General features: G+C 40.0%; 2 protein-coding genes across 3 annotated transcripts; both read right to left on the bottom strand.

Moving 5' to 3' along the window:
- Positions 1-11,065: 11,065 nt before the first annotated feature.
- On the bottom strand, positions 11,066-14,509 carry LOC124198560 (kinesin-like protein KIF11-A). The gene is made up of 7 exons (XM_046594441.1): positions 14,249-14,509; positions 13,870-14,173; positions 13,639-13,796; positions 13,482-13,560; positions 13,076-13,380; positions 12,766-12,958; positions 11,066-11,694 (listed from the first exon to the last, which is right to left on the bottom strand). Exons 1-7 carry the CDS (start codon positions 14,314-14,316, stop codon positions 11,548-11,550), a joined length of 1,254 nt encoding a protein of 417 aa, XP_046450397.1. The 5' UTR covers positions 14,317-14,509; the 3' UTR covers positions 11,066-11,547.
- A 1,503-nt stretch (positions 14,510-16,012) lies between these two features.
- Positions 16,013-27,767, bottom strand: LOC124198559 (AT-rich interactive domain-containing protein 5B-like). Of its 2 annotated transcripts, XM_046594439.1 has the most exons (9): positions 27,001-27,767; positions 20,767-21,010; positions 20,262-20,492; positions 20,078-20,193; positions 19,838-20,000; positions 19,619-19,769; positions 19,432-19,558; positions 18,898-19,266; positions 16,013-18,473 (listed from the first exon to the last, which is right to left on the bottom strand). In XM_046594439.1, the coding sequence occupies exons 1-9, from the start codon at positions 27,451-27,453 to the stop codon at positions 16,584-16,586; spliced, it is 3,744 nt and encodes a 1,247-aa protein (XP_046450395.1). In that variant the 5' UTR covers positions 27,454-27,767; the 3' UTR covers positions 16,013-16,583. The 2 variants fall into 2 exon arrangements, with proteins under 2 accessions (XP_046450395.1, XP_046450396.1); XM_046594440.1 differs by lacking the exon at positions 18,898-19,266.
- Positions 27,768-27,961: the final 194 nt, after the last annotated feature.

The following is a 27,961-nucleotide window of genomic DNA, read 5'->3' as shown; positions in this document are numbered from 1 at the left end:
TCAGATATTATATTCAAAATGTTGTATTCAAGTTTTAAAAGAATTCAGAACACGACAAAAAACTTGAACATCGGAAATGGGTAAGAAATCCAAACATTGACGACAATTTTAAATGTTATTGTTTGAAAACCATGATACACGTATTAGAAACAATGAAAATGAAGGTAAATAATGTCAAAATTGGTTCTTATAGAGTACACCAATAGTTTGGTTTCTTTAGCTACATCATACATCTAAGATCGTTAAGTGGAAAACAATTGGATGACACTTGACAACGAGAAAGTTTCCCATGTTTCCTTCGAGGAAATTAATGAAGAAAAAATGTTATCAAAGATCAGTGTCGTTCGTTTATAAAAAGGCTGGATATCTACACGTCTATACGTCTAACTAACTATAAATATAGGGTTTGACAAATCGTACTCATTTTTTCAACCATCTCGTGATGGTGGCACCTGGCGAGAGAAAACAGTACCTGTTGGTATGAGATGGCTATTACCTCCCGGAGTTCGTTAAGTGAAAATTGACAACGCACTTTGTTCTTTTTGGCGCAGTTGCTTTGTTTAAAAACAAAATAAAATAAATAAATAAATTTAAAATTTAAAATTTGACTCAACTCAGATTTCAGACGAAATTGAAGTCTTATTAATTTTTTAATTGATTAATTCCATACAAAAATTCTCGAAGAAATAATTTAATTCTTAACCAAATCATTACCTCCGTTAAATTAAATCATTAATCTTCTTTCAGCAAACCATTAGAAAATAAAAAAATCCTCAAGGTGGCCGTCATTGCGATTGGTTGGTTTCACGTGGACATATCCTATTAGAATATCTTGTGAGGTGTAATTGAGTTTTTGACGAATTTTTACAACAGAAAAGAGCTCAAAAACAAATAAATGCAAACACATAATTTCAATTCTTTACTACAAACTAAAGTACAGTATCCTGTATAAAAATCGCGGCAGGCCAGTTGTGGCAGTTAAATGAAAGTTAAATAAGCGAATACATCTAGCGGCTAAAATTGAAATCTTATTTAAATCTTGCCCGGTAAAATACCATTAGTGGTGGCGCAACACATCAATTGATATACTGTGGAAGAAAATGTTTTTTTATGTTTGAATGAATAATTATGAAATTAATAACGGAAAAACTAAATAAAAATAATAATGAATTGAAAAATAGGAGAACTAATTATTTCGGTTTATTTGTAACAAATGTTCGCACATACATCAGGAATAGCAAAAATGTTATTGTTGAGACATCTTTGATTTATAATTGTAAACCAGTTATCATTAATTGTATCCCAGAGCCCAGAGGTGCTATGAATGGTGGCTCCCCAAATCACACGATGATTTAGTTCATCCAGTAAGGTTTTCCATATCTTCTTCATTGGAAAAATGTTCTGAACTGGGTCTGGCCAGGGAAAAAGTTTGAAGCTGGTTTGGAAATCAAACCAAAGCCTCACTGCTCCGCAATCGTCTCTTTTACCACCTTGAGCGACACGCCCAGCCTTTTTCTTTGGGTTCCCAGACAACCAGAGATTCTGAAAGGTGGGTTAAATGTTTGATGTAGGTTCACGCATCTAGGTGTATACCGTCAACTTTTCTTACGAAGCATGGGCCATCGATCGAGATGCATCCTAATACGGAAACACAGCACTCAGTATGCTGCAGTTCCCTGCATTCAAATATAAAACCGTCGGCGGCAATGCTAAATAAATTGGATGTGATATTTTTGTCTCAACAACAGATTAGAAAATTGAAAATATTACCTTAAATATTGCTCGTCCAAAAAAATGACATCCGTCCACGAATTCAAATAGGAGTCGGCATGGGCAACAGCAAAATCAATGCGTGTGTGTTCGTCATTCATTCTTTATCAGCGATTAAAAATGAAATGATACACCTATATCATTTGTTCTCTCCTTTTATAGAGCGCCATTGCGCTAATTTTCCATTGACGAGATCAGTTCATTCGGTTTTATTTAAATGTGTCCCCGAATCAACAAGAGGGTCTTTCAGAAAAAACAAATCTTGTTAATACTATTGGTAAGAAATAATTGCCTTTTAAAGAATTTCATTCGCTATATAGATGTTTAAAAATATCTAATGTAAAAGGTTACCTTGACAGTTTTGGGGTAGAGATAAAGCAATCTCTCAAAAAATTGCCAACTTGTACAAGCAGCAAGTGCAAGAATAAAATAAAAGTGAAAGTAGTTGCAACTTGCAACGATTCATTGATGTCAGCGTCGGGTGGCCTGTATCAATGCGTGATTCAAGAATTTTTCGTAATAGTTCGTTTTCACAATCTTTACAAGTCCAATCAAGTAACACCTGCAGATACTGCCTACCCATTTTGTGCGTATTTCATGGTGTTATTTAAAAGAAATCTTGTTCCAGATGAATATAAAAATGCTCATTAACTTAGTCCTCAAGTCTGATTGTCAAAGTGTTGGGGCTATCGGGTTGAAAAGAATGAAATGGCATCGGCTTGAATATATAATGTTTTCTAACTAAAAAACGGATATGCTTTTGTGCTGAGACTCCGGTGCGACCCATAAACGTCTCTGGAACGTCAACCTCTCTTGAAAGTACAGTTTTGATCCAATAAGTCTTCTTCGCATCGGGTCGAAGAAATAAGGTCTCAAATCAACGACAAGGAATGGTTTCTTCTTTTCTTCGGCCCCTTTCTCGTTGAGTTTGAGGAGGCCAGAACGCAAGTCCTCCAATCGCTGCCTTAAATCATGATTAAACCTGTGGGTTTATATTTTTTGCCAAAGAACGAGGGGTAAAACCTCCTTCACGATTTCTTTGATTTTGAGATCAGATTTATACGGTAAAGAAAGCCCAAGACTTTTGAGGTTCCAGTATAGAAGGTTTTTTAACCCAGTAGAACAAACAATTAAATGTTTGTCATCGCATTTAAAATCGTGTGTAAGATCACTTTGTATTGCCGTTCAAAAATCACAACTTTTTCAAACTAAATAGGAACATTTGGATCAAAAGCAGTTTTTTTTCTGACGACATCATAATCGTTCAGCTTATTTCCATACACCCTAAAGAAGGGGAATCGGTTTCGATTTGCCGTTAATTTTTTTGAAACATTGGATACTGTACCACTGCAAAAATGGTAGCTGGGCTACATTAAAGGTTTCCTCAATGTACCACCTTCTCATACTTTGAACATCGTTGATCTGGTCGTCACTGGCAAACAACAAATGATGTTTCTCCCCTACCACTACCTCAACACAATATAAAACTTTTGAGATATATATCATATCTCACATTTATGTTCAGTATACTGAAATTAACATCAAAATCAACAAAACCAAATAGTAAAAAATGCAAGGGTAACATCGTCGGCGTTCCCATTTTCTACACTTGGGACAAGCCAATTTTTATTTCCTTTTTTTAAAGCAACGTTATATTACATCTGAGAAAATCTATTTTTGACGAGTTAGGAGAACTATGAAGAACTAAATCAATGTTTTTTTCTATAGTTTATACAGTTTAATCATGCCATTTAGAAGGGTGGTAGGGTAACGACATTTTTGAAAAATTCTGATTTCACGAAGGACATTCCACCTCAACCCTCATTACATGTCCCCTGTGAATCGAAATAAGAATCTGATTTCAAGGTAGCTGAAACTTTTATTGGAACAAAATCATAATAATCGCACCGCTGAATTACAGAGAATAACACAGCAACGCTCATCGCACAAAGCTTAAGTGATCAAACTAATACGACTGCTAACTATATAGCAGAAAAATTATGAAAAAAAAAACAATTTTCGATTTCGTCCATGGAAAAGCACCAGACATTTGTTAAGTAAAAGGTTACCCAACGGCTCTATGTTTGTCAGAGAGTATTGTATCAGCTTACATTATTAATGATGGGCTCCGGTATTTAGGCGAATTACTCATGTTTATGAGGAGATATAAATATCATTGAAGATCAAATACTTCAAGTAAAAAATCTCATCAATCCTATAATGTTGCAAGAAAGTCATGGACGTCGTGAACACATACAGACGTTGATTCACTTCCACTAAATTATTACCATTCCAATTGTTTGGTCAGGGGTATGGAGAGAAGGTTCCCAAGCACAATGTCACATTTCATTTATTTTGTGTAACTTTCTGCTGTTGTTTTCAAATTTTTAACTCCTTGTAGTTTCCAGAACTTGCAGTTTGAGTTTTTGATAGTTTAGAAGAAATAAATTAGATCTCTGTAACATCCTTTATAATATTTCATCTGCGAACCATTTATCAAACGATATTTGTCTAAATTTTAAAAAAATGTTATCAAATGTTCTTAAAAATTCCGTTTTCTATAAAGCACCAGAGTGATAATGAATTATTTTACTTCTTGTAAATCAATTTTACTACATGTTTATTGCTTAAAAACGTGGGAATTACATTCGCCAGACAATAAGCTCTGCCGATCAATTTCGATTCATATTAAAATTACAATCCATATTATGCTTTGTGTCCGTAGAATTTCCCTTTACTACCCGTACCAGAAGTAGCAGTATTCAAGTAATCAATCTTATTCGTTAGTACTTAAGTATTACTCGAATTTTTTATTAAAAAATTATTTTTAAATGAACAGAAACTTCGAGTCCGATTTCAACGAAAAGCCTGACGAGTCTGGAGGTTGTTCTGATTGCGGGAAGTAAGGGTGCGTTTCATGGTGAACTTGTGGTGGAGCAGCTCAACTATTTTGTTTACAATAAAAGGATTTTTTTGTTGGTTGAGTAGAAAATTTTAGTTCCACTACTAGATTAACCATAAAATGAAAATTGATCTGAACTAGCAGAAAGCTCCTCCTCTTTCCCCACCCTTTCTGGAAGGTCAGCCGGAAATCAAATTTTTTTTGCAATTACGTCATCTAAATTTCATTTTGATGCTATTTAGCTTTTTATTTTGTTTTTTCTACACATTTAGGAAAATGTTAATGATAAAATAGTGCTATTACTGGCAGTAAGCCAAATGGCTTGCTGGTAGAAAATTTGTTTTTTGTTCCATCCACTAGTGAAGTCAGTTCTATGGAAGATTCATTCGAAAGTGACGAGGACGAAATATCAGTAATCAGATTGATAAAAGAAGACTATCCCAAACACAATGGTTACTTACAGGTTGTTCCTTGTATTGAGATTGTGATTTTTTGAGACATTTCAAAGTCTCGCGCTCTTTTTTAATATGATACTTCATTACTTAAACGTCGAAGAGTTTAGTGAAGTGAAGTGTGTTATCATGGTGGCTCAGAACCTCTTTCCATTGTTGAAATTTTTCTATCAAGATGCTTTAAGAGTGTTTTCTGACAAGTTTGGAAGAACAGAGTCCACTGTTTATCATATTATTGGCATGGTTCGCCAGTTCTTCTTTGATCAACAGTCTAACTTTATTACGATGCCCAGAACACAAAAAGAAATCAAATGTACTGAAGCTGAGTTTCAAAGAAGAAGTGGAATCACAGGGGTTATAGGAGCTATTAATAAGAGTCATTGTCGAAAAATAGAACATGAAATCTTATCAAAATTGACTGCAGTACAGCAATTTTGTTCTGATGGCGATGGTCAAAGGCTGATCGTCAGTTCAGTTACATTTTCGGTGTATCGCCAGGAAAGAATCATGACTCTTTTATTTGGAGACAATCTACCCTTCAACAAAACCTTCAGTCAAATTGTAATGCGTATTTTGATTATCGAATATATCACAAAATTGCTGATTCTGCATTTCTTCTTTTGAAGTGGTGTATTTTTTCTTACAAACAAACAGATGGAGAACACCTTTATCCAAATAGAGAAACATATTTCATTACAAGTTATCGAGCACAAGAATTTTTGTAGAGCAGGCTTATGTGACTTGAAGATTCGATTTAGAAGAACTCAAGATTTGCATCAATCCATCCATCGAGCAGTAAATATAGTAGTAACCTCCTGTGTGCTACACAACATTTGTATTAAAAATGGTGATCTTGAACTTGATGGAAATGGTGCAAATTGCAATGTGAATTCCGAACGATTTCCTGATCTAACTATAGGTTCTTTGAACGAAGGTATTATAAAACTAGACTTAATTTGTGGGAGAATACAACCACCATTTAACAATAGATTGCGGTTTTTTCACTAAATTCTTGTTTTCCCTTCTTGGATAAAAAAAATCCTGAAAAAAATACACTTCGCAGTCTCTGTGGAAAGAAAATCTTTGTTTTTCTTTATTAAAGAATGCAGACCGTTACATCAAGGGCTCTACATAAACAATAACTGATAGCTTAAAAGAACATCAACACAGCAAAAACGTTCAGAACACAACGAACATCTTTAAATGCCAGAGAACCACATAAGCTGTAAATCTAGTCTATTCTTTATTTTTGGCCATTTGTTCCGTAAAGACTTAAAGAAAGTTGTTTCTAAATTGGACAGCATCTTCATGACGCTTCTGCTTGCTTCAGATTCAGCATGTCTCTTATTTTTCTCCTCCCTCTAGGCAGTCCTCTCATATTTGCTGATCATAAGAATTTTAATAACCTTTGCAACGTTTGTTGCTTTGCTAACTTTGGGTTTCTTTGTTTTGGTAAAACTATCGTTGAAGTCTGACTCGTCTTCGTTATCCAAAAATCGAATTTGTCTAACGTGGTCTTTGCCCTTAGACTTTGGAGTCTGACTTGGGTCAACACAACATTCGGTTGTTTCTGGATTACTCAGGGGCAAATTTTCTTTGCTGACTAAAAAAAGGAAAAAAAAGGAATAAGGTCAGTGTTACCATTTCACATAAAGTACCAAGATCAGTTTCTTTCTTTGCATTTTTCCTCAATCGAGTTGGATTTTGCTTCACCAGAGATGAATCACCAATATATTCTGGGTACGCTGCATTTCCCTTTCCTATATGATTCAAACACAGCAATTCACATTTAACTGGCTCGTACGAACTTTAACTAAAACTAGATACATAGAATTTTATCTATCTCATCAAAGAATTGGGGCTTGTAATTGAGAAAATCTTCCTCTCAACTTGTTAATTTGGCTAAAAGAACATACTTCTTGTATTCTTTGTTAAGATCGTTTCATTTCTGTTGGGCTGACTTACTGGGATCAGCTGTGTTTATCTTTATCCTTTTTGATCTAATATGATGGCAATCTCTTGCCACAGGGAATTTCCTAAGGAATTTTTGTGTTAGTGTCACACAGTCTGAATCAAAACTCTCCTACGAGCTCTGCAAGGGTGGAAATAAAGTATTGTATAGAAAATATATAAAATGTAACTATTACAATTTAGCATATATATACTCTAGAAAACTGCTGTAGCTTCTGCATTAATCCTCAGTTGAGTAGTGGATCTCACATTATTCCAGCAAATTTTAACGTTTCTACTGGTCTATTTGTCTTTTTTCGTAAGAGGCAACAGCGAACTAGACGTTGAGCTGTCATCACTTGGATGGAATTTAAGCAATTCTTCCGCAGTTTTTTTTCCTGGTTGTTTTGAAACATTCCTAGCCCTCTAAGATGACTTTTTATTTATTGTGAAAATTGTCAAGATTTAAAAGACGTGATTACTGCTAGTCAACTTGGCCTTCGATGAACGTTCAATACATCTTTAATATTGCCATCGTCAGCTTAAGGGAATACGCCATTCCCTGATTGGCTAGTCATCATCACGTGAAAAACCCCCTTTCCCTACGTATTTTCGTAGGGAAATTAAATTTTGGTCCTTGAAAAAACTGACGTGACAAACATTTGAAATATTACACTAAGCAATGGGACTACGTTTCAAGAAATACCAGCTTTGTTTGCTGCAATCGTCACAGACCAGCTTGAAATGCTTAAATGTCTCGTCAACTACTATCAACCCCTTTTGGAGAAAGACTAGGCACAGACAGCCGATGAAGGTTTTATCCTACCAGCTAGCAGTAATCAAGGTCAAATTGCTGATGTATTCTACCTCGTCGGATCTGCTTGCATAATGTTTGGGAATCCTGGCGCCTTCAATTATGGACTTAGATGTTTGAAAAAGCCGCAAAAATTTGCTTTCCTCCGAACGGAAAGATTGTTCCGATTTTAATTAACCCTCAGTTGGGAAAACAAAAGCTTTTATTCAAGAGTCAGTGTGAAGACCAAAACCTTTAAGATCTTGATTTATTATTGGAAAAAAGCCAGACAATTCTAAAAACACAAGCATTTATCATGTGTGAAAGGATATTGTAGAATCTTGGATCGTGCCCGAATAGATTTATCGTCTATGGATTGTGTGAATTTACCATCATGCAGCCCCAACTAGATTCTTCGCGCTGTTTTATCTCAGCTCTATAGTTTTCATTGAGCTCCTTGGAACCTCTTTCTTCTTGGAACAACTTGTCGTAAAACCAAAGAATTCGTAAAATGTCCTAAATTTAATCATTTTCAAATTGAAAAAAGTACTCAAAGATCATAAATGGATTCAATTCTCACTGTACGAACCGGAGTCAGTACGGAACTTTTACAACCTGCTGATATTGCTTAATTTTTCCTGCGCTTACTTGGTAAAGCTAAACGACCTATTGACCAACGAGGAGACGAAAGCAAGACGCCTTGAAGAAGTGTTAAGCCTGATATCTCTCATTGTGAAACTGATGGAGGAAGTTGGGAAAACAAGAATCCAGAGTAGAAAACTGTCCAGAAACCCATGTAAACGACTACGAACGAAGAAATTCCACGGTAATCTCACTTCTTAAAGCGTTATCCATGCAAATGCATATGGACTTAAATGACTACAAGATAACAATGCTCATGCTTGAAATCGGATGCTCATTTGAAGAATGTCACGTAGAGAGAAGTATTGGATTGAAAATCATCTTAAACCTGTATAAAAATTTCCGTGCCTTAATTTTCGCATTAAAAAAAACGCTGCCGACCAAGAAGTGGGAGGCACTTAACTCTTGCGTGATTTTCTTAACTGAGTTTCTTCAAGATGAAAATTTGAACGGATTGAGTTTTCCAAGTCTTATGCTATGCCTCGAATTTTCTTTCGAGTTGCTCTTGAACATGCACGAAGGATATTTCCCTGTCAACAAGATGGCAATTTCCTCATCTACCTGGCCTTACAATGAAGACTTGAGATTCACGTCAATGGATCGTAGCAGATTTGGCGATTTAAGCATTAAAACTCATTCAGTCACTTCAGATCCAAAGCTGAAGATCTGCTGGTGCAAGAACATCTGGCAGAAGCCAGGACGACAACCAATTCCTTAGAGTAAGTTTCGTCTTGCAGGGAAGTTTTAAACATCCTTGATTGGAAATTTCCCAGTTACTCAAAGAATTCTTCGACCTCGTACAAGCTTTTTTTTCGATCCCGGACAATGCAACCAAATTCAAAGGGGTAATATTAAATATTTATTTATGTAAGCTCTTCTATTTGTACTGTATTTTGTACTATTTGTACTAAACTGTACAAAATGTAGCTGATCCATTTGATAGTAGTGCATACGTGAGGACTGAGGAGTGGGGACTGGAGATCAATTTTTTCTTCGTATTAGATGGTTCTGGTACAGCTGTTTTCACTCCTCATAGTGTCGTGTGTCAAGTTAGACTGTGAGTGGGTAATTTTGAATTATTGAGTCGCAAATTTTTCAATTGAATTCAGATACTCGCCTCCTTTTTGAAAAGTTTTTCCACTGGTAACGCAAGAATCGATCTGCTGTTTTCATACCTAAGAGTGAGTCACTCATGTAATATTAATGAGACTCAAATTTTAAATTTTTTCTGCATCTTAGATGTATTTGTCCCCTGAAGAGATTGCCCTCGCGATGCAAATGACTGGTACAAGTGCTGAAGATCTGTTGGTGCAAGAGCAACTGGCAGAAGCCAGAACAACAACAAATTTCTTGGAGCAAGTATCGTCTTGCAGGAAAGTCTTAAACATCCTTGACTGGAAGTTTCCCGCTTATAAGAATTCCTCGGCTTCATACAAGCTTTTGTGTTCCATCCTGCACAACCCAACAAAATTCAAAGGGGTAATGTTGAATATTTATTTATGTAAGCTCTTCTATTTTAACAACTTCAATTATTCTACAGGAAACGTATATCTGAAGGGGAATGGGATTTGGTGAAGACCAGAATGATCGCCAAACAAATCAAGAGATTGCAATAAACTAAAGGAAAGAAAAGTCCCAGTACCGTCAAATCTGTAAAAACACTCAAGAAAAAACCAATGAATACTTAAAGGATAATATGTAGGTTTTCAGAAAGAATAGTTTTTTTAGGGATTAATATACAGGATTTACTATACTTTGCCGTTGTTATCCTGTCTTTTTGGTCTGTAAGTTGTACCAGTCTATCCATGCGATGTTTTAAAATTCGCGCAACCTAAACGGAAACTTTATACAACTCCTACATCTAGCGGTAAAGAATGAGACCCCACCGCAGATTTTATTATAGCCGTTCTAGTGTCGCAATAGTTTTTCCTGTTCTAGTTTCGTCGCTTAAATATGGACGTTCTAGTGTCGGGCGGGCGTTCTAGTGACGCATTCGAAATCCATCAAGCGATAAAGAAACATTCACCGCTGCAGATTCTTTTACAGCCGTTCTAGTGTCGTTATAGTTTTTCCCGTCCTAGTTGCATCGCTTAAATATGGACGTTCTAGTGTTGGGCAGGCGTTCTAGTGACGCATTCCAAATCCATCTAGCGGTAAAGAATCATTCCCTGCAGCAGATTATTTTATAGCCGTTCTAGTGTCGCAATAATTATAAATGATTTCCCGTCCTAGAGTCGTTGTTAAAATATGAAAGTTCTAATGTCGCAAAATCCGTTCTACTGTCGCAGAGAAATTTAGAGGTTTTCCGTCCTATTGTCGTTACTTAAATGTGGACGTTCTAGTGTCGCTGCGGAATTTAGAGGTTTTTCCGTTCTAATGTCGTGGCTAAAATATGGACGTTCTAGTGGTGGAAGGGCGTTCTAGTGTCGCGTTCTAGTGACGCATTCGATTAGTCCTTGTGGTTATTAGTCCCAATGTCGCTATCCCGTATTTATAGATATCAAACGACACGTAGCCATCTAGCGAGGAAAAACGAACTATTTAAAGACCGCAATCTAGTGATAAAAAAATGAACTATTTATTAGAAAGCAACATCGTTTTCCCCTCCCGGACATCCCCTCTTTTTATCACGCTCTTCAGCTATCAGCTAAAAGATAATTTGAACATTAAAAACATGACATTAAAAAAAAGGTCAACATTTGGAATGCCATGGTCCTCCATGGTTGTTGCTGTTGTTGTTGCTGCTGCGGTTGGGGGTGGTTTACTTAATTAACTTAATTAAGGCATAAAGCCACCCCCTCCCAAGAAGTAAGTCACGGAACAATTTAAAAAAAACATGAGCTAGGCCAAGAACGTAACAGGCGTAGGTTAGATCATGTAGGCGTGGCCTGTTAACATAGAGATCAAGGTTTATGTAAACTACTACAAGGTTCAAGCAAATAAGCGCCAAAATGACCACAAAAAAAAAGCAGACATAACCAGACCACTGGTGGAAAGATCCTGTGCAACGAAGTCCATTACTACATTGGCCAATTGATTCACAAAAAGCAAAATGTTGACTCTTGCCATGGATGTAATAGGGCCATCGTGATGTTTTTGATAAACATGCGGAAAACAATTTGAGATTTATTAAAAATAGGTCGCGGAAAATCCGAGTCATCTCCTACTGCTCCAAGTTCTGAAATCTGAAACAGAAAAAGGTAAATATAATTTTATGCATTCAACAATAAGAATGTGCCAAGATTGAAAGATCATAAAAAAGACGCACAAGGGAGAAAAAAGCGCAGCGCAGCACCTGGCCCTCGGACAAATTTCAATCCATCACAGGCTGGAAACGATCCCAAAGTTCTAGCCCCTCAACATTTAGTTAATCCCCCTCCACCCTATTGTTAAAGAGGAGCTACAAGTAAAAAAAAAACAAAAAAGGGACCGCCCCGGGAGAGTGGGAGAGATAGAGAAAATTATTTTAAAAAAAGTTCCTTGAATATCCCTGATAATTTAAACGGCGATAGTGTACACAAGAATAAACCAGTCAAATAAAGGACTTAATCACACACGCCCATCGAAAAGAAATAAAAAAGAGATGAATACATCTCAATTTTTTAAGCGCCAAGTTCAAAAACAAAAATCCCCACCAGACAACACACGACCCGAACGGCCTACTCACAACACACACACACGACGTCCGCACACACACACAGACTCACTCCCTCACAGCAAGCACGTAGCAGCACGTCTCTCCACTGACGTGTGCCCAGTCTAATCCTCTGGACTCCAAACGGACAGGTTGGGACTTTTCAATTATTTCTCCCTCCTTGTTACAAACAAGTGCCAACAACAGACCCCTCCTCCCATAAACACCCCATGCAGACATACCAGGAACCCCAAAGAAAAAACATAAAAAAAATCGATTTTCTTCCTATTCGGTACCTTCCAGTGAGAAAAAATAACTTTGGAATCTCGAAGGGAAAATAGGAATGACTCAGCATTTGATTGTGTGGTCTTTCTCTCCCTTTTGGTAAGGGACGGTGCCTAAACTGCTCTAGACGGACTCCTAATAACATCCACCACCACCAACTTTAAATACAAATGGTTGCGTGTGTGGAAAGGCCCATGTCATTAGTCAAGCCAAGCAGCGGCAGTAAGTAGTGTGGGATAGGTCGTTAACACCGGCCAGGATATTTCGAGACAAGTCAGATGAGGGCGGAGGAGAAAGCTGATAGGATTCCGCGCACTCTCAAGTATGCGATGATTACCTTGAGTAGGGCATTTTTCGTGAGCTTCTGATTGACCTCGGGTCGGTTGGTGATGTTCTTGGCTCGGAAGGCGTAGTCGAGGGTTGATAGAGTCTCCTCCAGGTTGGCGGCCGCTGGCGAGATGGTGGCGATGATAGACGTTTTAGTTCGGCCGCCCAGAGAGTCCTGAAGCAAGTGTGTCAGTTTCGACTGACTAAATGATTCCAAGAGAAGAGAAACATTTCCATTATAACGTTATTAACGCGTTGAATGACGCATCCATTTTTGTGGCCGTAGGGCGCAGTCGAATCATTCCGTTTAAATTATATACCTGTATGGGATGTGTGAAGCACGCTCGACGAGGGAAGTGATAACACGACCAAGTGTGAGCAATGATTGATTAATATATCTGGCTTTACGAGCTCGGCGTTCAACGGCCCCAGATCGACCAATGTTCTCACTCCCGGCCAAATCGACCAGGTTCAGTTTGCCAATCTTCATAGGCTCCTCGCCGTCGTTGTTCTCCTTGATGTGAACAGTGATGGAGAAGATGGTATGCGAGCGACTCGAATGGGCATTCATTAGCGTGGCTATTGTTTGACGCTTAAGCGAGCCTTTAGCCAAAATACTGTAAACCTGTAAGATAAATAACCATGAAATAACAGATGGTAAACAACGGACTTAAAGCAGCCTTAAAATGTTGAAATGGAAGACAATAGAAACCAGGAAAAACTCACTTCGTTATTGTTGTGCACAGTTACCTCCTCCATGCCTCGGATAATGACTGAGCCCTTCTTGGTTGCGTCATCATACAAGCTTTAACAAATTGAAAGACAAATGTGTTTTTACTAAACGGTCACAAAAATGATTAGGATAATGAAATGAATGACTCACCAAAGTTTTGTAGTGTCATCAGTTCCAGACAGCAAATCATAGATGTCTTCATTGGAAATTTCAATAAATGAAACACGAACTGTACCATCAACTTCTTGAATCCTCAATTCATCGAACAGATCTGACAGTGTTCTAGGAATGATTCCAGAAAATGAGTCCTAAATGAGTTAACAAACCAAAATTTAAAACAAAGTCTTAACCATGAACAAGTTCTGTTTTCGAAAAACTTACTATCTTGCATGAAGATGACAATTTGTCACGCCTATCACCTTCCATGGTGAAAGTTTTGCCTGCTGTCCCCGTTGGTCCATATGCAAATACAGTGCAGTTATAGCCTGCCAGCACTTCATTCACCAATGGAGCGGCAACAACTCTGTAGACATCAATTTGCTTTGCAATGCTTCCAAAGACCCGATCAAAGCTGAAAGATTTTTTTAGCGAACTCTTCTCAACCACCTGCACTTCTTTCTTGTTGCTAGTTTGAGTTTTAACCACAATGGGTGAACGGGTTGCTTTCTCTTGCGAGCTAGCAGGCCTTGAAAATTTGCCATGGAAAAAATAACGTTATGTTGAGTAGCAAAAAGACAGTTAGAAAAATAAACGCCCTTACCGAACTCGGACAAAGACTTGGATATTCTTATTTTTATCAGACATTTCTGTGCGTTTCGCTTCGCTCATAATCTGAGCACAACCCTTGCAATTTTAATTAAATCGAACAAAGACTACGACGAACTTTATGCAACGGTCATCTAATCGAGGCGACTGAGGGTAAAATTAAGATGGCCCCCGGATTCAGGGGTTGAGCTATTGGCCCCTGCCGCTAGGGGTACTACGGGGAAGGGCCGCGCCTACCAGGCTGAATTTTTATTTCCTAAAATCAGAAGATAAAAAACGACAATGTCACAATCTGACAAATAATAACCATTAATGATGAAAACATAAATTTAAATTGTATGCCTTCGATAAATAATTAACTGAAACCCCCCAAAAAAGAAATGGCGATTGACACTGACGTCATGGCTTGTTCCTTTTGACGGGCCAGTACCCTACACAGTTTAAAAATAGCAAAACATGTACATGTCGTCATAATTATAAATGGGTCAAATCTGATCCGATCTGATCAAACAATATTCAATGTAAATCTTTTTAAAAATTAAGAAAAATAAAAGAGGAATGATGGAGGGAAAAAAAATCAAAAGTGCAGCTTTTTCAGGGCTATTTAACCTGGAACAAACAACACAACTCATTTAATAGGTATGAAACATTGATTTGGAAACAAAAATAAGAGTCGATTTGTTTAGTAAATTTCTGGCCATCACGTGGTGCAAATAAAATGTGGGAATATTGCAATTACAAAGTGAAATATTTAAGTCTAACGAAATTCATTTTTGGGTGAATCGCAGAGAGTAAGGAACCGACCTCAATGGCGGTCGCCTGCCTAGCACAACAGAGAAAAATGAAAAATCATTTTGCAAAAATATTGATTTGATATTTTGCGACGACACATGATGAAAACACCTTTAAATAACAATATTAAAAAATATAACTGGCCTGTAAATAAAATATTTAACGTCGGTGTGTATGAACGGCTCTCGAGAGGGTGTCGCGTGAGTTGTATTTCTTCTAGCCACTCGAAGCCCCAAAAGTGGATAATTGGATGGAACAAAAATGAAATAAATTACACCATTCGATAGTAAATTTTCTTGCCGACAAGAAGGTATAATTAAAAAATAAATTGTTAAAATTATTGCAACAGCGACGAGCAAAATAAGAGGAGACTAGTCCAGGGGTACGTAAAGTGAAGAATCCGGATTCGGATTTAGTTCGGACGGATTGCCGACAGAGGGTTTGCAGAGGCATGTAGACACTAGAACGTATCACCACTAGAATCCTTTAAGAATCAGCATTTCTTTCAAGGATTGATGATTCTTGAATCTCTTCCTTGATATCTTTACAGGGCCCGCAATCGCAACAAAGTTTTCACGTAGCCATTCTCCATTTCTTTTTTATTTTCCTAATTCAAATTGTTCGTTTCTTCTTTTCTCTCTTTCGGCTCGGATTGAAGTATTTTGAAATCTTTAATCATGAGTCTTGGATCATCTTCTTCTGAAAAGGGTTTTTTTTTATTTCCAGCCTTTGAAAGGTAGCCTACTTTGAAATAAATTACAACGTCGAGGTAGTTGTACCATCGCCAAAAATACTCAAGGAAATCGCATAACTTCTCAATATTTTCACATCCTCCTTGATTGAAGTTTTGCATTGTTCTAAGAGATGGTTTCAGTTCCGACCGAAATATGTCCCTCGCGTAACAGACCTTCATTCATTCATAATTAGTTGGCGCTATGTGCCGATAAAGAAATAATTGTCATAATCGTAGAAATATAATGCAGTGTACTTGCGAGAGTACATCACGTTTTCTTCGCTGGGATACACTCAAAGAGACGGCCAGTCAGGCATCAACATGACACACGAAATGAGGTAATGGAAGGACAGGGAAGAAAGAAAAAAAAAACGCAAAATAGAATAAGAATGATGAGAAACGACGCTGTAACGTACAATCGAAAGAGAGTGGTGGAAGGGAAATGTTTTTATATACAAAATAATTGCCAAACGATTCTGTGACACAAGATGTTTCGTCTCAATCGACGAAGTTCTTGAGAGACAACACTATGTAAAATGAACAGCATTTTGGAGAAAGAAAACGCTCTAGACTGAATGGATTTCACGCCATCGTCAACCACATCAGTCGAGGCCAATACATTTTCTCAAATTGATTACATTGGTCGCCTCCAAACGTAAAAGCTCCTATCCATTTACAAACTGAAACATAAAATCGTTGACACGCGCACACACACACGCATACTCAAGCATACACACACACATAAGAATGAAAACAAATTTCAAATATTTTGTCAAAATTGTCATCAAATTTCAAATTTTCTCTCTCATGATTTCGGGAGAGAACGTTCGGCCGGAGTGGGATCTTTGCCTCCTCCCATCGAAGAGTACATGGAGGCGTAAGATCCTAGCGAACTTAATCCAGGCAAACCACTTAATCCGGGAGGAAGTACCGGAGCCAAGGCTGGTGGATACCCGCGCTGGATCATATCTTTATAGGCTTGAGCTGTTACTTCGGCCGCCGCACTTGACTGCATCATCTGCTGGTGGTGATGATGATGAAACATGGCGGACGACGTCGGCGGATGGTGAAGCTGTGGGGGACCTGCAGCGGCTGCAGCGGCCATAAAAGCTCCGGCGCCTACTGGAAGGCTGTACATGTGCGACGAGTACAGCGATGAATAGTAGGATGCGAGTGCCGGATCCAGTAACGGCGGATAGCCAGCGTGAAGGCCGGCTGACGAACTGGATGTGGTCGGTTTACTGGCCCCGGAAGACGATGACGATCCGCCGTAATGCGACGACGTCATTGTTGGTCCGGATTTGGTCATTGATGAGGCTCCACTCGATGACGAGGCATTCATGGTCACTAAACTATCAACCATTCGTGGATAACTTTGTGTCTGTGGTTGTTGTTGTTGTTGCTGTTGTTGCGGGGTAACTGAAACACGATCCATCCGCATCATCTCTTTTTCTTTCCGGTGCCGAGAGTTTGAACTTGTCTCTTCTTTGACGAGAGGAACAACCGAAACAGAGTGGCGTTGTGAGTTTGAACTACTTCCGGCTCCGCTGGATATTTTACCCTCAGCGCCGCTGCCATCGATTTTGACGTTGAGGCAAATCGATACATCGCCGGATCGAGGTGAGTTGTTCCATTGTTTAGATAGACCTGGAAGTTTATTTTGTTGGTGGCCGCTCAAATCCAACAAAGGTTTTCCATTGACTTCAATGTGGCTGGAAGAATGAGCGGGAAACGGCTGCTGTCCTTTTCTGCTGGAATGATGATCTTCCTGTTTCATATTGTTAATGGACCGGCTAGTCAAATCGACCAGTGGAATGGCGGAGGATCGTGCCGGGGGGACTTGTTGAGATGTCGGCATAGAACAGCGAGATAGCGAATGGTTGGCCTGGGTTGGTGCTGGCGGAGGTGGAGCAGGTCGAGGTGGGGTGATGTTTTGCAGCGGAGGTGGTCCGGAGTTGACAGCCGGAGGAATCTTGTTGTTATTGATTGCAGGTGCTGGTTTAGAGTGAGCAGCCGGAATGGCAGACGAAGATCCAGCGGGAAGAGTGTTGTTTGTCGTGGTTCGATTTCTTTTGATGTCCAAATTGGGATCGACGTAGATGCGACGGGATGGAACAAAGATGGACGGAGTAGCTGCGGCTGGAGCGGGTGGTCTCAAAGTCAATTCCAGCATAGCGGCAGCGCTTGCTGGTAAAGGATTGCCGCCCGTGGCTTTATCCGAAAGCATCTGTGCGTACCACTGGCGCAGCTGCTCCGAAGCCGGAACCTCTCCGGCCGGAATGCTGGGCAGAGTGATGGGCTTCTGACTATGAGCTGGTGGTGGTGGTCCCAATCCGGCTCCTTGCGCCGACGAACCAGTCGGCTGCTGTCCGCCCTTGTTTGCCTTTGGACTATCGACCACAATCTTTTGAATAACTGACGGTCGGCGGATGTCTCCGTCTTTGGTCACTTCACTACTTCCCGAATGGATTTTAGATTCTTTGATGCGATTCATTTTTGATCCCGAAGAATCCAACTGCTGTGCGTATCGAGCCAAATCTCCAAGTGCTGAAAGTTGCTTTGCATCGCCGGTAGCTGCCGCTGCTGCTACGGCGGCCAACAAATTTGCTGGATCGCCAGCCGCCATCAATCCAGCCAGATTCAAACTAGACGATTCTGTCATCGCTTTCAAACGTTCCTTCATCTCCGTTGGTACCTATTTTTGGCAAGGAATAAAAAGTAAATTATGTTAGATAATTATTCACTTCCGGCTGTTAAACCCCAAAAAAGCGCCCCAAGCAAATTTGTGTAACTAAAAAACACCTAGAAATCGGACGGATAGGATCAGGGTGCAGACAAGCACACGCACACAGAGACAGAAATCCGAAAAGCGATATTAACAAGCAATATCCCCAGGGTGAATTATGTCCACACCAAAAATAAGTTTCTGTTCATTTTAAACATGAACAACCAAAAAACGTGGTCTCGGGCGGGAAAGGTCATATATACAAGCACACCAAAGCTCAAGATTTCCGGGCTTCCGGAATCCAAAAAAAAAAAAAAAAAAACGACAAAAACGAACAAAAAATAAAATTTGCCCAGGAATTTGTTTTTAAAAATGACACGGGAGCCTATCTGACCTCTGAAGAGAGGGAGTCGTCGGCTGGACGAGTCAAGTCACTCCGCACAGCCATTTTGGCGATAGGTTGAGACGTTGTAGGAGGATGCGACAGAATCATGATTTCCGGCTCGGAATGGACACCATCATCAGGTGTTTCCGGAGGCGGCGGTGGTGGCGGTTGTGGATGTCGGACAATAACGGAACCTGGTAATGAACTCTCGACAATCTTTGGTGATTTAGAGGTCTCTTCCGCCGAGGGCGGTAGGCAACTTTCGACGATCCGCAACCGATCCATCCGTCCTACTTCCGTACCACCACCACCGTTAGATGGCGGCTGTTGGTTCTTGTCCTCCTCATCTTCAACGTGCTCTACCGGCGCTGCCGCGAGCTATTCAAGTGCATTAAGACAGTTTACCATCGTGACGTCATACAACTTTCTCTCTTTTCACATTTTTAATTCCATCGAATGCAATTGACCTATTTTTCTCTCCTTTTTTTTTCCTTGTTTCTTTTTTCTTTTACGTCGATGTTTGAAAATGTTAATTTTATTTACCTCGAATGGCAGATCAGAAACATCAGAAATTTTGCGCTTCTTTGGCGGAGTAGCGACGGAAGTGCTGGCCATTGTGGATTCTTCCGCCGCCAGTGACATGGCATGTCGTTCATACGGCAACAACAACCTACGTCAATGACGGTTAAAGCTTTTTTATTATATTGGTTTTTTGGGGTTGTCGTTTTACTTTTCATAGTGACGTCGGGTGCAAGTGGCGGCGCTGGTATTGCTGGGATGTCCGCCCAGCTCGATGTAAATCCCTTTCCATTGTTTATTGGCCACGGCTGCTTCATAGCCGCCCGCTCGTTGAACTTTTGTGTAAAACAGGAATAAATCCACTGCGAAATTAAGCAAACAGATATTGATTAGACATTTTCCAAAGGATATCCCAAAATGATAGTAATACGTTGTTTGAATCCTAAACTGGGCAACCGGCCAATAGGCGTCCCTTGTCCAGCCATGAATTTGTGCAGTTTCTGCATGAATACTTGCTCTCCCTTGGGTCGATCACCAGCTCGGTAAGGAGCAGGAACATTACGAATTCCGGGCTTCATGGGGGAATCTTTGCTCTATTTAAAACAAAAGATATTTCAATTGAATTAATCCGATTAAATATTTCTATTATTATTTTTCTTTTTTTACTAACCCTGGATGATGAAGTGACGGTGCTGACGGATGATTCCGACTCGTTGGATTCTGATCCGGGCGAATGGCTTCTCTTTTTGCTGCGCATTTTTTTCGGGCGGCCCTTCCATTTGGGTGCTAGAACAAATGATAAAATGATATAACAGCGCTCGATTGAGTGCTAGTGCCGTTCCGTCATTAATTACCGAGATGATTGCACAAAAGTTCATGGTCCTCGAGTTCTGGGTAGTCAAAAGTATCTTTACAAAAGACGACGCGAGTGTTTGGAGACGGAGCTGCCCGTCCGCCAATGGCTTCGACCACAGCTTGGCGCATGTAATCCGTCTGGTTGTGCCCTTCCAGCCGCTTTAATGTCGACCGATAGCGACAGTAAGCCGGATAACTCAATACTAGAACGTTGGACGAACTGGCGTCACCTTTTAAAAGAAAAAGATGTTAAAAATAATAAGTCAAAGTTATCAATATATATCAAAGTTATTAAACATTCGTGTTTAATTAAACCACGAAAAGTGGAAAATCAATATCAAGTTCGTTAAAACTAAAAGTTGGGCAAGTACAACTTGGTAGAGTAGAATTCTTGCTTAATTGGGTTCAATGAAGTTTGTTGACGGAACAAAGTTCACTTTTCCATAATTACGGCAAATTCAAAGTTGACTCGACTACAAAATCAACATATGAACTTCTTCTCACCGATGGCTTGTTTCTCCTTGATGACGTCGCGCATGTCCAGCACGCCGATGTTGGATCCAGCAGCCGGAATAGCCTCCGTCGAATCTGCCTCGTCGGGCGAATCCGGTGGAGATGGCGGCGGAGTAGGGCAGTGGCGCTCCCAGACGGAAGGCAAGCCCTTCTCCCATTTGACGTCGTCCACCAGCCATGTCGCCAAATCGGAAACTTTCAAAACGACCTTTTCCGAGATGGAAACCACCTCATCCTGAAAAAATATATTCCCAGAAAAGAAAAATTAATAATTTGTTTTTGTTGAGTTAAATCAATCGCTAGGTGTCGTGAGAATCCAACCGGTCGTGACAAAAGAAAGTTGAAGCTCACGGTCGTTTAAAAAATCGTGAACATAATGAGGTCAAGATGGAAATCTGTCATGTACTGGAACCGGATCGAAATTCAACACCATTTCCTTTCTGATGGGAATCATTGTCGTTTATTTTGAAATGCGAGATATTTAACCACCGTGGCGGGAGTTGTTGCTTATTCATTTCACCTCATTAATTCGAAAAGCAACAAAACAAAAATGGCACCAAGACTCGCACAACATTCCAAGGCTGCCTGTATACATATTGCGTAGTCTACATAGTTTAATGCTCGGTTGCCAGAGTAACTGAGATCGATAATAGGTACTCTATTCAAAAGGCAATCATGGAAATTGTGCCAGCCAAAAATTGTGATCCGGATAATAGAGCAATCGACTTAAAAAATATCGCTAATGCTGTTATCATCATTGTATAACCTACACAACAACACACAGATAACAAAAAGAGAAAAGTCCGCCAGCCAGCGTATGATAATGAAGGTTATCTCATGACGACCCTAATAATAATTCTTTTATTTTTGAGAATAATCAATTGCCAAAGCTCTTTATGGATGGTCGATCCATCGATCGTCGTCGTCGTCGTCGTCGTTGGTCGTGTATTTCATATGTGCGCGATAAAACGAGATGAGAAGCTCGACGATAGGATGAAAAAAAAAGAGGTTCTTGGAGAGCCCTGTAAAGGGCTGTGCGTGCTCCGAATACCACTAAAGGGCTTTTCTTATTTATGGCAAGTATATATATACACACACACACACATACACAGTAGTTGTTGGATCCAAAGATCGATCCATGGAGAGGGGAGATCCATGGCGGAAGGTCCAATCAATGAGGTCCATCATCCGTCATTGCGATCCTCGTTTTTCCTCTCATTACAACTTTAGAGCCAATCTCCTTCTTAATCAAGATTTACAGCGGTCACGCTAGTCGCAAGTGATGGATCCAAAGTTTGAAGAAGGAAACTTTGCTTTCTCCTCAGTTATTCAATGCGATCAACATGATCGATAACACTGTCATGCAAAATAATGCCAACTTAATCATCATCTACCCCTGATAATGTTGCCATCAGCCACTAGATGGCCAAACACCAAGTCGGCGAATTTTTACAACTCGTTGCACCGAATGTTGAACCGTGGCTATTTAATCAAGAGGCGCATTAAAAGTTAAAAGAGTGTGTGTGTGTGTGTGTAGAGTTTGAGATAGTGGAACTCGTAAACGATGACGCTTCTTGGATCATATCGATTAGTTTTTTGTATCCACGCAACTTGAACGCTCGACGCTAGGTGGCAAGGCCAGTCAAACTTAAATCAAGACGGAAATTTTAGCCCTCAGGGCAAACAAGGCTCTATTTACTATTAAAAAATGTACATTTTCGACCGTCATAAAAATACACGTTCTCTTTTCCGCCCCAAAAGAGACCCGGGGCCAGGTGCTCCCCCCCCCCCTTCCACAGTACAACACGACGAGCAATTAACATGTGTGCTTGGACGACCAAGGGCGCGGTTTTTCTTTTAGTTGAAAAATAAATAACATTTGTTCCGTCATTTTCTCTATTATTCAATGATCAAAGATGCGTCCAAACGGATCTGCGCCACCATCCGGCCAGAAACATTTATTTAAAAAAGAGAGAAAAGAAGCTTGGCCCTAAGGCAGTGATTTAATCTCCAGGAAATAACGGATCTGTTTTACAACTCCCCCCTTTTTTCTTCCTTTCATAGAATGTGTCCTTCGAATTCAGTAAATTGGGTTTCGGCTGCACACACACAAGTTTTTGAGTTTTGGGTTGTTGTTGTTTTATTGGGAGGAATGCAAATTTCGCCGGGGTGAAAGTGACTCAATTTGAGACAAGTACTAAAAATTTCCCTTACATGGTGTTGGGGCTTTTCAAAACCAAAGAGCAACAGCAATTCTTGTGAATCAGCCGCCAGGCGTCGTCACCCAACTCGTTTTGCCAGTTTAATAAAAGGAAAACATTTGATCGGATCAAAAGTTATTAAATTCCGTCCATCCGGATTTTTCTCAGCCAAAATGTGACAATCGTCAAGCGCAATTGAAAATGATAATCGAGAGAGAAAGAGAGAAAGAGAGAGAAGAACATGTGTATGATAATTCTTCTTCATATAAGAGAATCGTGTCTGCGTAAAGATCAATAAAATCCCCTCGGAGTTTCTCTGGTATGAATCTCATTAATTTCAATTGGATGCGCCCCGTTGCAATGGCTGCATTTTAATGCCCCGCGTCAAGCGCAAATCGATTACAATTCTCAATATTTAATGGAAACACGCTGAAACTCGAATCGATTGACACACACACAAAACTACAAAAGTCGAAACGAAAATGAATCTAATTGCATGGCTTCGAGAGATGGCGTTAGTGTCTAACACTCACACACAAAGTTTCACTCCCCCCGGCCATAAGGCTATGTGTTTATCCTGTCCCCTTTTTATTTTTATTTTCTACCCCAGGCATACGCTAATCATTACCAGACCGTATGAAAACTAATGAGATAGTCTCTCTCTCTCTTGAATGTATCGATACAGTAGGAAATCGATGCAAAATAAATAAATAAAAAAGTTCAAAGGGTCAATTTCATCTGACGACATTCCGTGAAATCGGTGCCACTCGCAATTGACCCACTTTGCAATGCAAGTCGGATTTGCTGAGCGTGGAATTCATTTCAAGGTCATTAAAGGGTCGTTGGTAAGTTGAGTTTCAAAGTTCACTTGTATAGAAAGGGGGGAGGGGAAAAGATTGCCCAAAAAAGATTACAAAAATATATATGTCCCCGAGACTTTGGGAGAGAATCGTGTGTGTGTGTGTGCGCGTTTACCAATATTTTAACGACAATATTCTTTTTTTCTAAAATACACTACGCGCCAATCGTAGTCGAGGGGCGTGTCCAACTGGGCCGCGCACGGAAGTTGGGCCGGCGCCTGGTGTTTCGAATCCAACACTGGGCGCCGAATGAATTCCGCGAGAGACACACACGCACAAACTTGCTATCTGTGTTCATTTCACCTTAATGAAACTCGAGGTATGTCGACGACAAGAGAGCCTATCAGAAATGACGTTATTTAAGATGGTACGAGTATCATCAGATGATTGAATTAATTACGTATCGATCGAGCTGCAGTAGCGCCACCACTACCAACCCCCATTCGTCATCCATTATTCATTAGTGCTGATCATGTAAATGTCTCTTGGATGCTTGCGCAACATTTCGCGCGCGACGGCATTTCGAGATGATGCAGCTCACGACAGCTCGTTAAAAAATGTCGTTTATTTCAAATGTGTAATCGAAAGCGTACTACAACGTTATCCTCCCCTCCGTTTTCCCTAGATCGATAGACAAGTAACATATCGATGATTGAAGAGCCAATCCGAAGAGAGCCAGTTATTAGGGGGCAGTCAGGCGGTAATTCATTTAACAACAGCTGCTGCTCCCACCACAGCCGCCATATTCCGGATCGATTTCAAAAAATAAAAAGTTATGTTGCCAAATGAGTCATTTTTATTTATTCATTTTGTCCCGATTATGACAATGTTATTTTTTTCGCAGTGAGAGAGAGAAAAAAAGGTATGGAGTGTCATGGCCGCCGAGGAGATTAAAAATAAAGCCACTTCCTTTCCAAACTAGCGTAATCGCATAATAGCATTATCTCAGAGAACCGTTGCTGTTTCCAACATCTGTTGCAACAACACGAGTAAACTTCCAAGGTCAATTAAGGTTTAGAGAGCTCTTGTGTGTGTGTGTCTAAATGGAGTGGTGGGATGTAAATTCTCTCATAGAAATTCAATTAGCTTCGATGAATTCCGTTATCCCCCCCCCACCACCAATACAAAATGGAACATGGCAACTTGCCAAGGCCGAAAAGGATTTCACCAGAAAAGTTATGCATTTTTCATCGTAAACATGGATGAAACTAAAGCCATTAAATTGGGACTCTTTTGTTCATCAAGGATTAACGACAAGAGGGAAAAACACGAAATGAAGTGAATAAATAAAACAGAAAAACCCCATCAGCTGATTTCAAATATTGAATGAGCGTCGGGTGATAAGATAGTGTGGTGTGCGCCTGCCTGCCTGGAGGTCGAGAGGGGGGGGGGGGGGGAAATGCCCTCCGGGCGACCATTGGGCAACTCTGGAAAGACTCTTGAGAAAATGTGAAAGAGCCTTTTAAGGAACCTTTTAAAAAATAAAAACGGTTTCAAATTTATCAAACGTCGTTTTTCGCTGCTGCTATGTTTGTTCATAATAAATGAGACATTGTTGTTTTGAAAATGACCTATTTTCGTATCGAATATCCGAACTTTGCTCTCTTCTCTGTAAATTGTTAATATTGGAGCGAAAAACTCGATTTGTTTCCATCGCGCGTACATCACATGCCAGATAGTGGGAGGAGCTTGAGTCGAGAGAAAATGTCGGATCGCGCAATTGGCTGAAGTTGTAGGGGTTCGATTTGAATACGCCAGGCAAAATCGATCCGTCATTAATTTTCACTTTCTCTTATTGTGCAAAACTTTGGTAATTTTCCGGAATTAAATTTTAAAAAATAAAAAGTTTGTGGTTGCTATGCCAAGTAAAAAAAAAGCCATAAACATTGGGCTTCATATTATTAACACGATATGTTGTACCCCCCTCACTCTCTCCCCTCTCTCCCAAAAATCCCATTCCACCACTTCAAACCGTTCATCAGACCCTACACTTTGGACTAGTATTCGCTGCAGACGACGCACATAATAAGAAAGCCCACCTGCCCTAAGGCCAATCAATCGATTGATATGGAAAAAAAGTATTGACGCCAAAAGAATTGATGTTAACTCGTTCAACAACAATCGTCGTTGCAGAAAATAATCAAAGTTAATGATGCATGTTTAGAGAGTAAAATGTCAACAAAATGAAAAGTTGTGTTCGACATTGACGGATGGGATCCGAGTCGATTAAAAATCAGGAAACGTCGCCATGTTTACAGTTGCCTAGATTGGATCGTCGTTGTGAAAAACGGGGCCGTTGCTGAGCTGATAAGCCGCACCCATCTTGGTTCGACACGCGCTTCAAAGTTATTTCGGGATTTCATATTACGTAATCATTTACTTGGAAACCGCATTTTCGCTTTAATCAAAAGGACGACGACGACGACGTCAGGTTGAAAAGCCAATCAGCAACTAATGAAAATGACGCAGTCGTCGTTTCAAACTTTTAGGCCCCCCCGTCAATCAATAATCCTATGTGAAACAATCAAGATTCCCGCTACTTGACGACGATAGAACAGCTGTTTGACAACTACTAGTAGTAGAGGGGGGGTGGGGGAGAAAAGCTGGCCCATTGTATTGCGCCAGCGCCAGATGCATTTCATATTTTAATTCCCCCCCCCCTTCCATCTGCAGCGCCATCTTGGGTCTTATTTTTTATTATTCGACGAATTGTCGTTTTGATGAAAATGGACGTAAAAAAACACAAGGAATTCAATAAATCAACTTGAATAAAAAAGAAAATGCGTTGAGCAAGCACACACATGACCGTAATACTATTCATATTTGGCAACGGCGTTAATTGATTCCGTTTCGAAAGTCAGAAGAAACACTTCCGCTTGTGAACTGGTGGAATTCACCTTGAAACCTTTTTCCCCAGCTGAGAAAGAATGTTCCAACATTAAAAGAAAAACAGTATTTTTTTTTTCCTTTTTATAATGACTGTAGTTTAGAGAGAGTTTGGCATTAGCGCCATCTTTGGGCATGTGCGGAAACTCTATGCATGTGCCTCATTCAAATACACATCTCAAAAATGAGTAGAGAAAAATGATCACACACACAGAGCAATTCAGGTTTTTCTCTTTTTTCTAACCTGGAAAATGAATCGTGTCAATAGTTTACGGTACCTCTCCATGTTCTTCATGTCGTCCATCGGGAGTGTTTTCGGGCAAAAAGTACAGCTTGAGACTGGCCAGCGGCGATGAAGAAGATGGTTGATGATGATGATTATGCCCGTTGTTGTGAACGGGAAACTTTTCGTCCTCCCACAATAATTGGAGTTCTCCTATCGAGACGATTTCTTGATCCGTCCACATTTTGACAAAGAAGAAGTCGCCCAATGCCAGGACACGTCGATGACATGATTGGCTGGACAATTTCACCGCTTTGTACAAGGTGTAGGTCCCATGTTGGCCGCATGATGCCCCGACCCATTCAAATCCAGATGATGAATCTCCTCCATCCGTGGTGCCATGACAATCACCCATCACGCTACCATTATTACTACCATTGCTGCTACTATTGCTGCTACAGCTGCTGCTGCCCTGATGGCTCAACCCGTTGTGCTTGATGGCCGCCATTTTTCTACTAATCACGTCCAAATTTGTTTTCAATAGTTCATAATAGCCATCTTTGATTTTTACAAATACTTTTTTTTTCTTTTCCCCCACTCACACACGTACACACATACACCACACACAATCACATGCACACCGATAAACTCGTCGATTGGTTAGTTCTTTTTTTTCTTTTAAATTTAATTTGTAGATGATTTCATTAATAAATATATATAAAAAAAACGGGCGTGACTTGCGTCGTGTGTAACCGGCGTGGCTTAAGTCCCGGACTCGACTGGGGATGATCTACACACACATACACATACACGGGGGTATATACTACAGAGAAAAGAAAGAAAAATGTTCAAAAAGAGGGGGGAAGATTTGAGACTCCGCCTTGGTATTGGTGATGCTCCGCCTTTCGATGGGTGAGCAAAGGGAGGAGAAGGCGGGGCCCAACGGGGCGATCGAGAGAGATGACACTATGCGTCAAGTCTACCGTTGGCTCACCCATCTAATTTGTCTCCAATTG

The sequence above is a fragment of the Daphnia pulex genome, chromosome 7, assembly GCF_021134715.1.
Source record: "Daphnia pulex isolate KAP4 chromosome 7, ASM2113471v1".
In the NCBI taxonomy this organism is placed as follows: domain Eukaryota; kingdom Metazoa; phylum Arthropoda; class Branchiopoda; order Diplostraca; family Daphniidae; genus Daphnia; species Daphnia pulex.
This window is presented reverse-complemented; position numbering and strand designations above follow the sequence as displayed.

What these genes read in the sequence shown, in the direction of transcription:
- LOC124198560 (XM_046594441.1), bottom strand. Translation starts at nt 14,316, where the DNA reads ATGAGCGAAGCGAAACGCACAGAAATGTCTGATAAAAATAAGAATATC. An exon ending in CAAGTCTTTGTCCGAGTTCG is followed by an intron (nt 14,174 to 14,248) that starts GTAAGGGCGTTT and finishes CAAATTTTCAAG; the next exon opens with GCCTGCTAGCTCGCAAGAGA. An exon ending in GCTTCACACATCCCATACAG is followed by an intron (nt 12,959 to 13,075) that starts GTATATAATTTA and finishes GGAATCATTTAG; the next exon opens with TCAGTCGAAACTGACACACT.
- LOC124198559 (XM_046594439.1), bottom strand. Translation starts at nt 27,453, where the DNA reads ATGGCGGCCATCAAGCACAACGGGTTGAGCCATCAGGGCAGCAGCAGC. An exon ending in ACTTTTGTGCAATCATCTCG is followed by an intron (nt 20,194 to 20,261) that starts GTAATTAATGAC and finishes CATTTGTTCTAG; the next exon opens with CACCCAAATGGAAGGGCCGC. An exon ending in CCGTCACTTCATCATCCAGG is followed by an intron (nt 20,001 to 20,077) that starts GTTAGTAAAAAA and finishes TGTTTTAAATAG; the next exon opens with AGCAAAGATTCCCCCATGAA.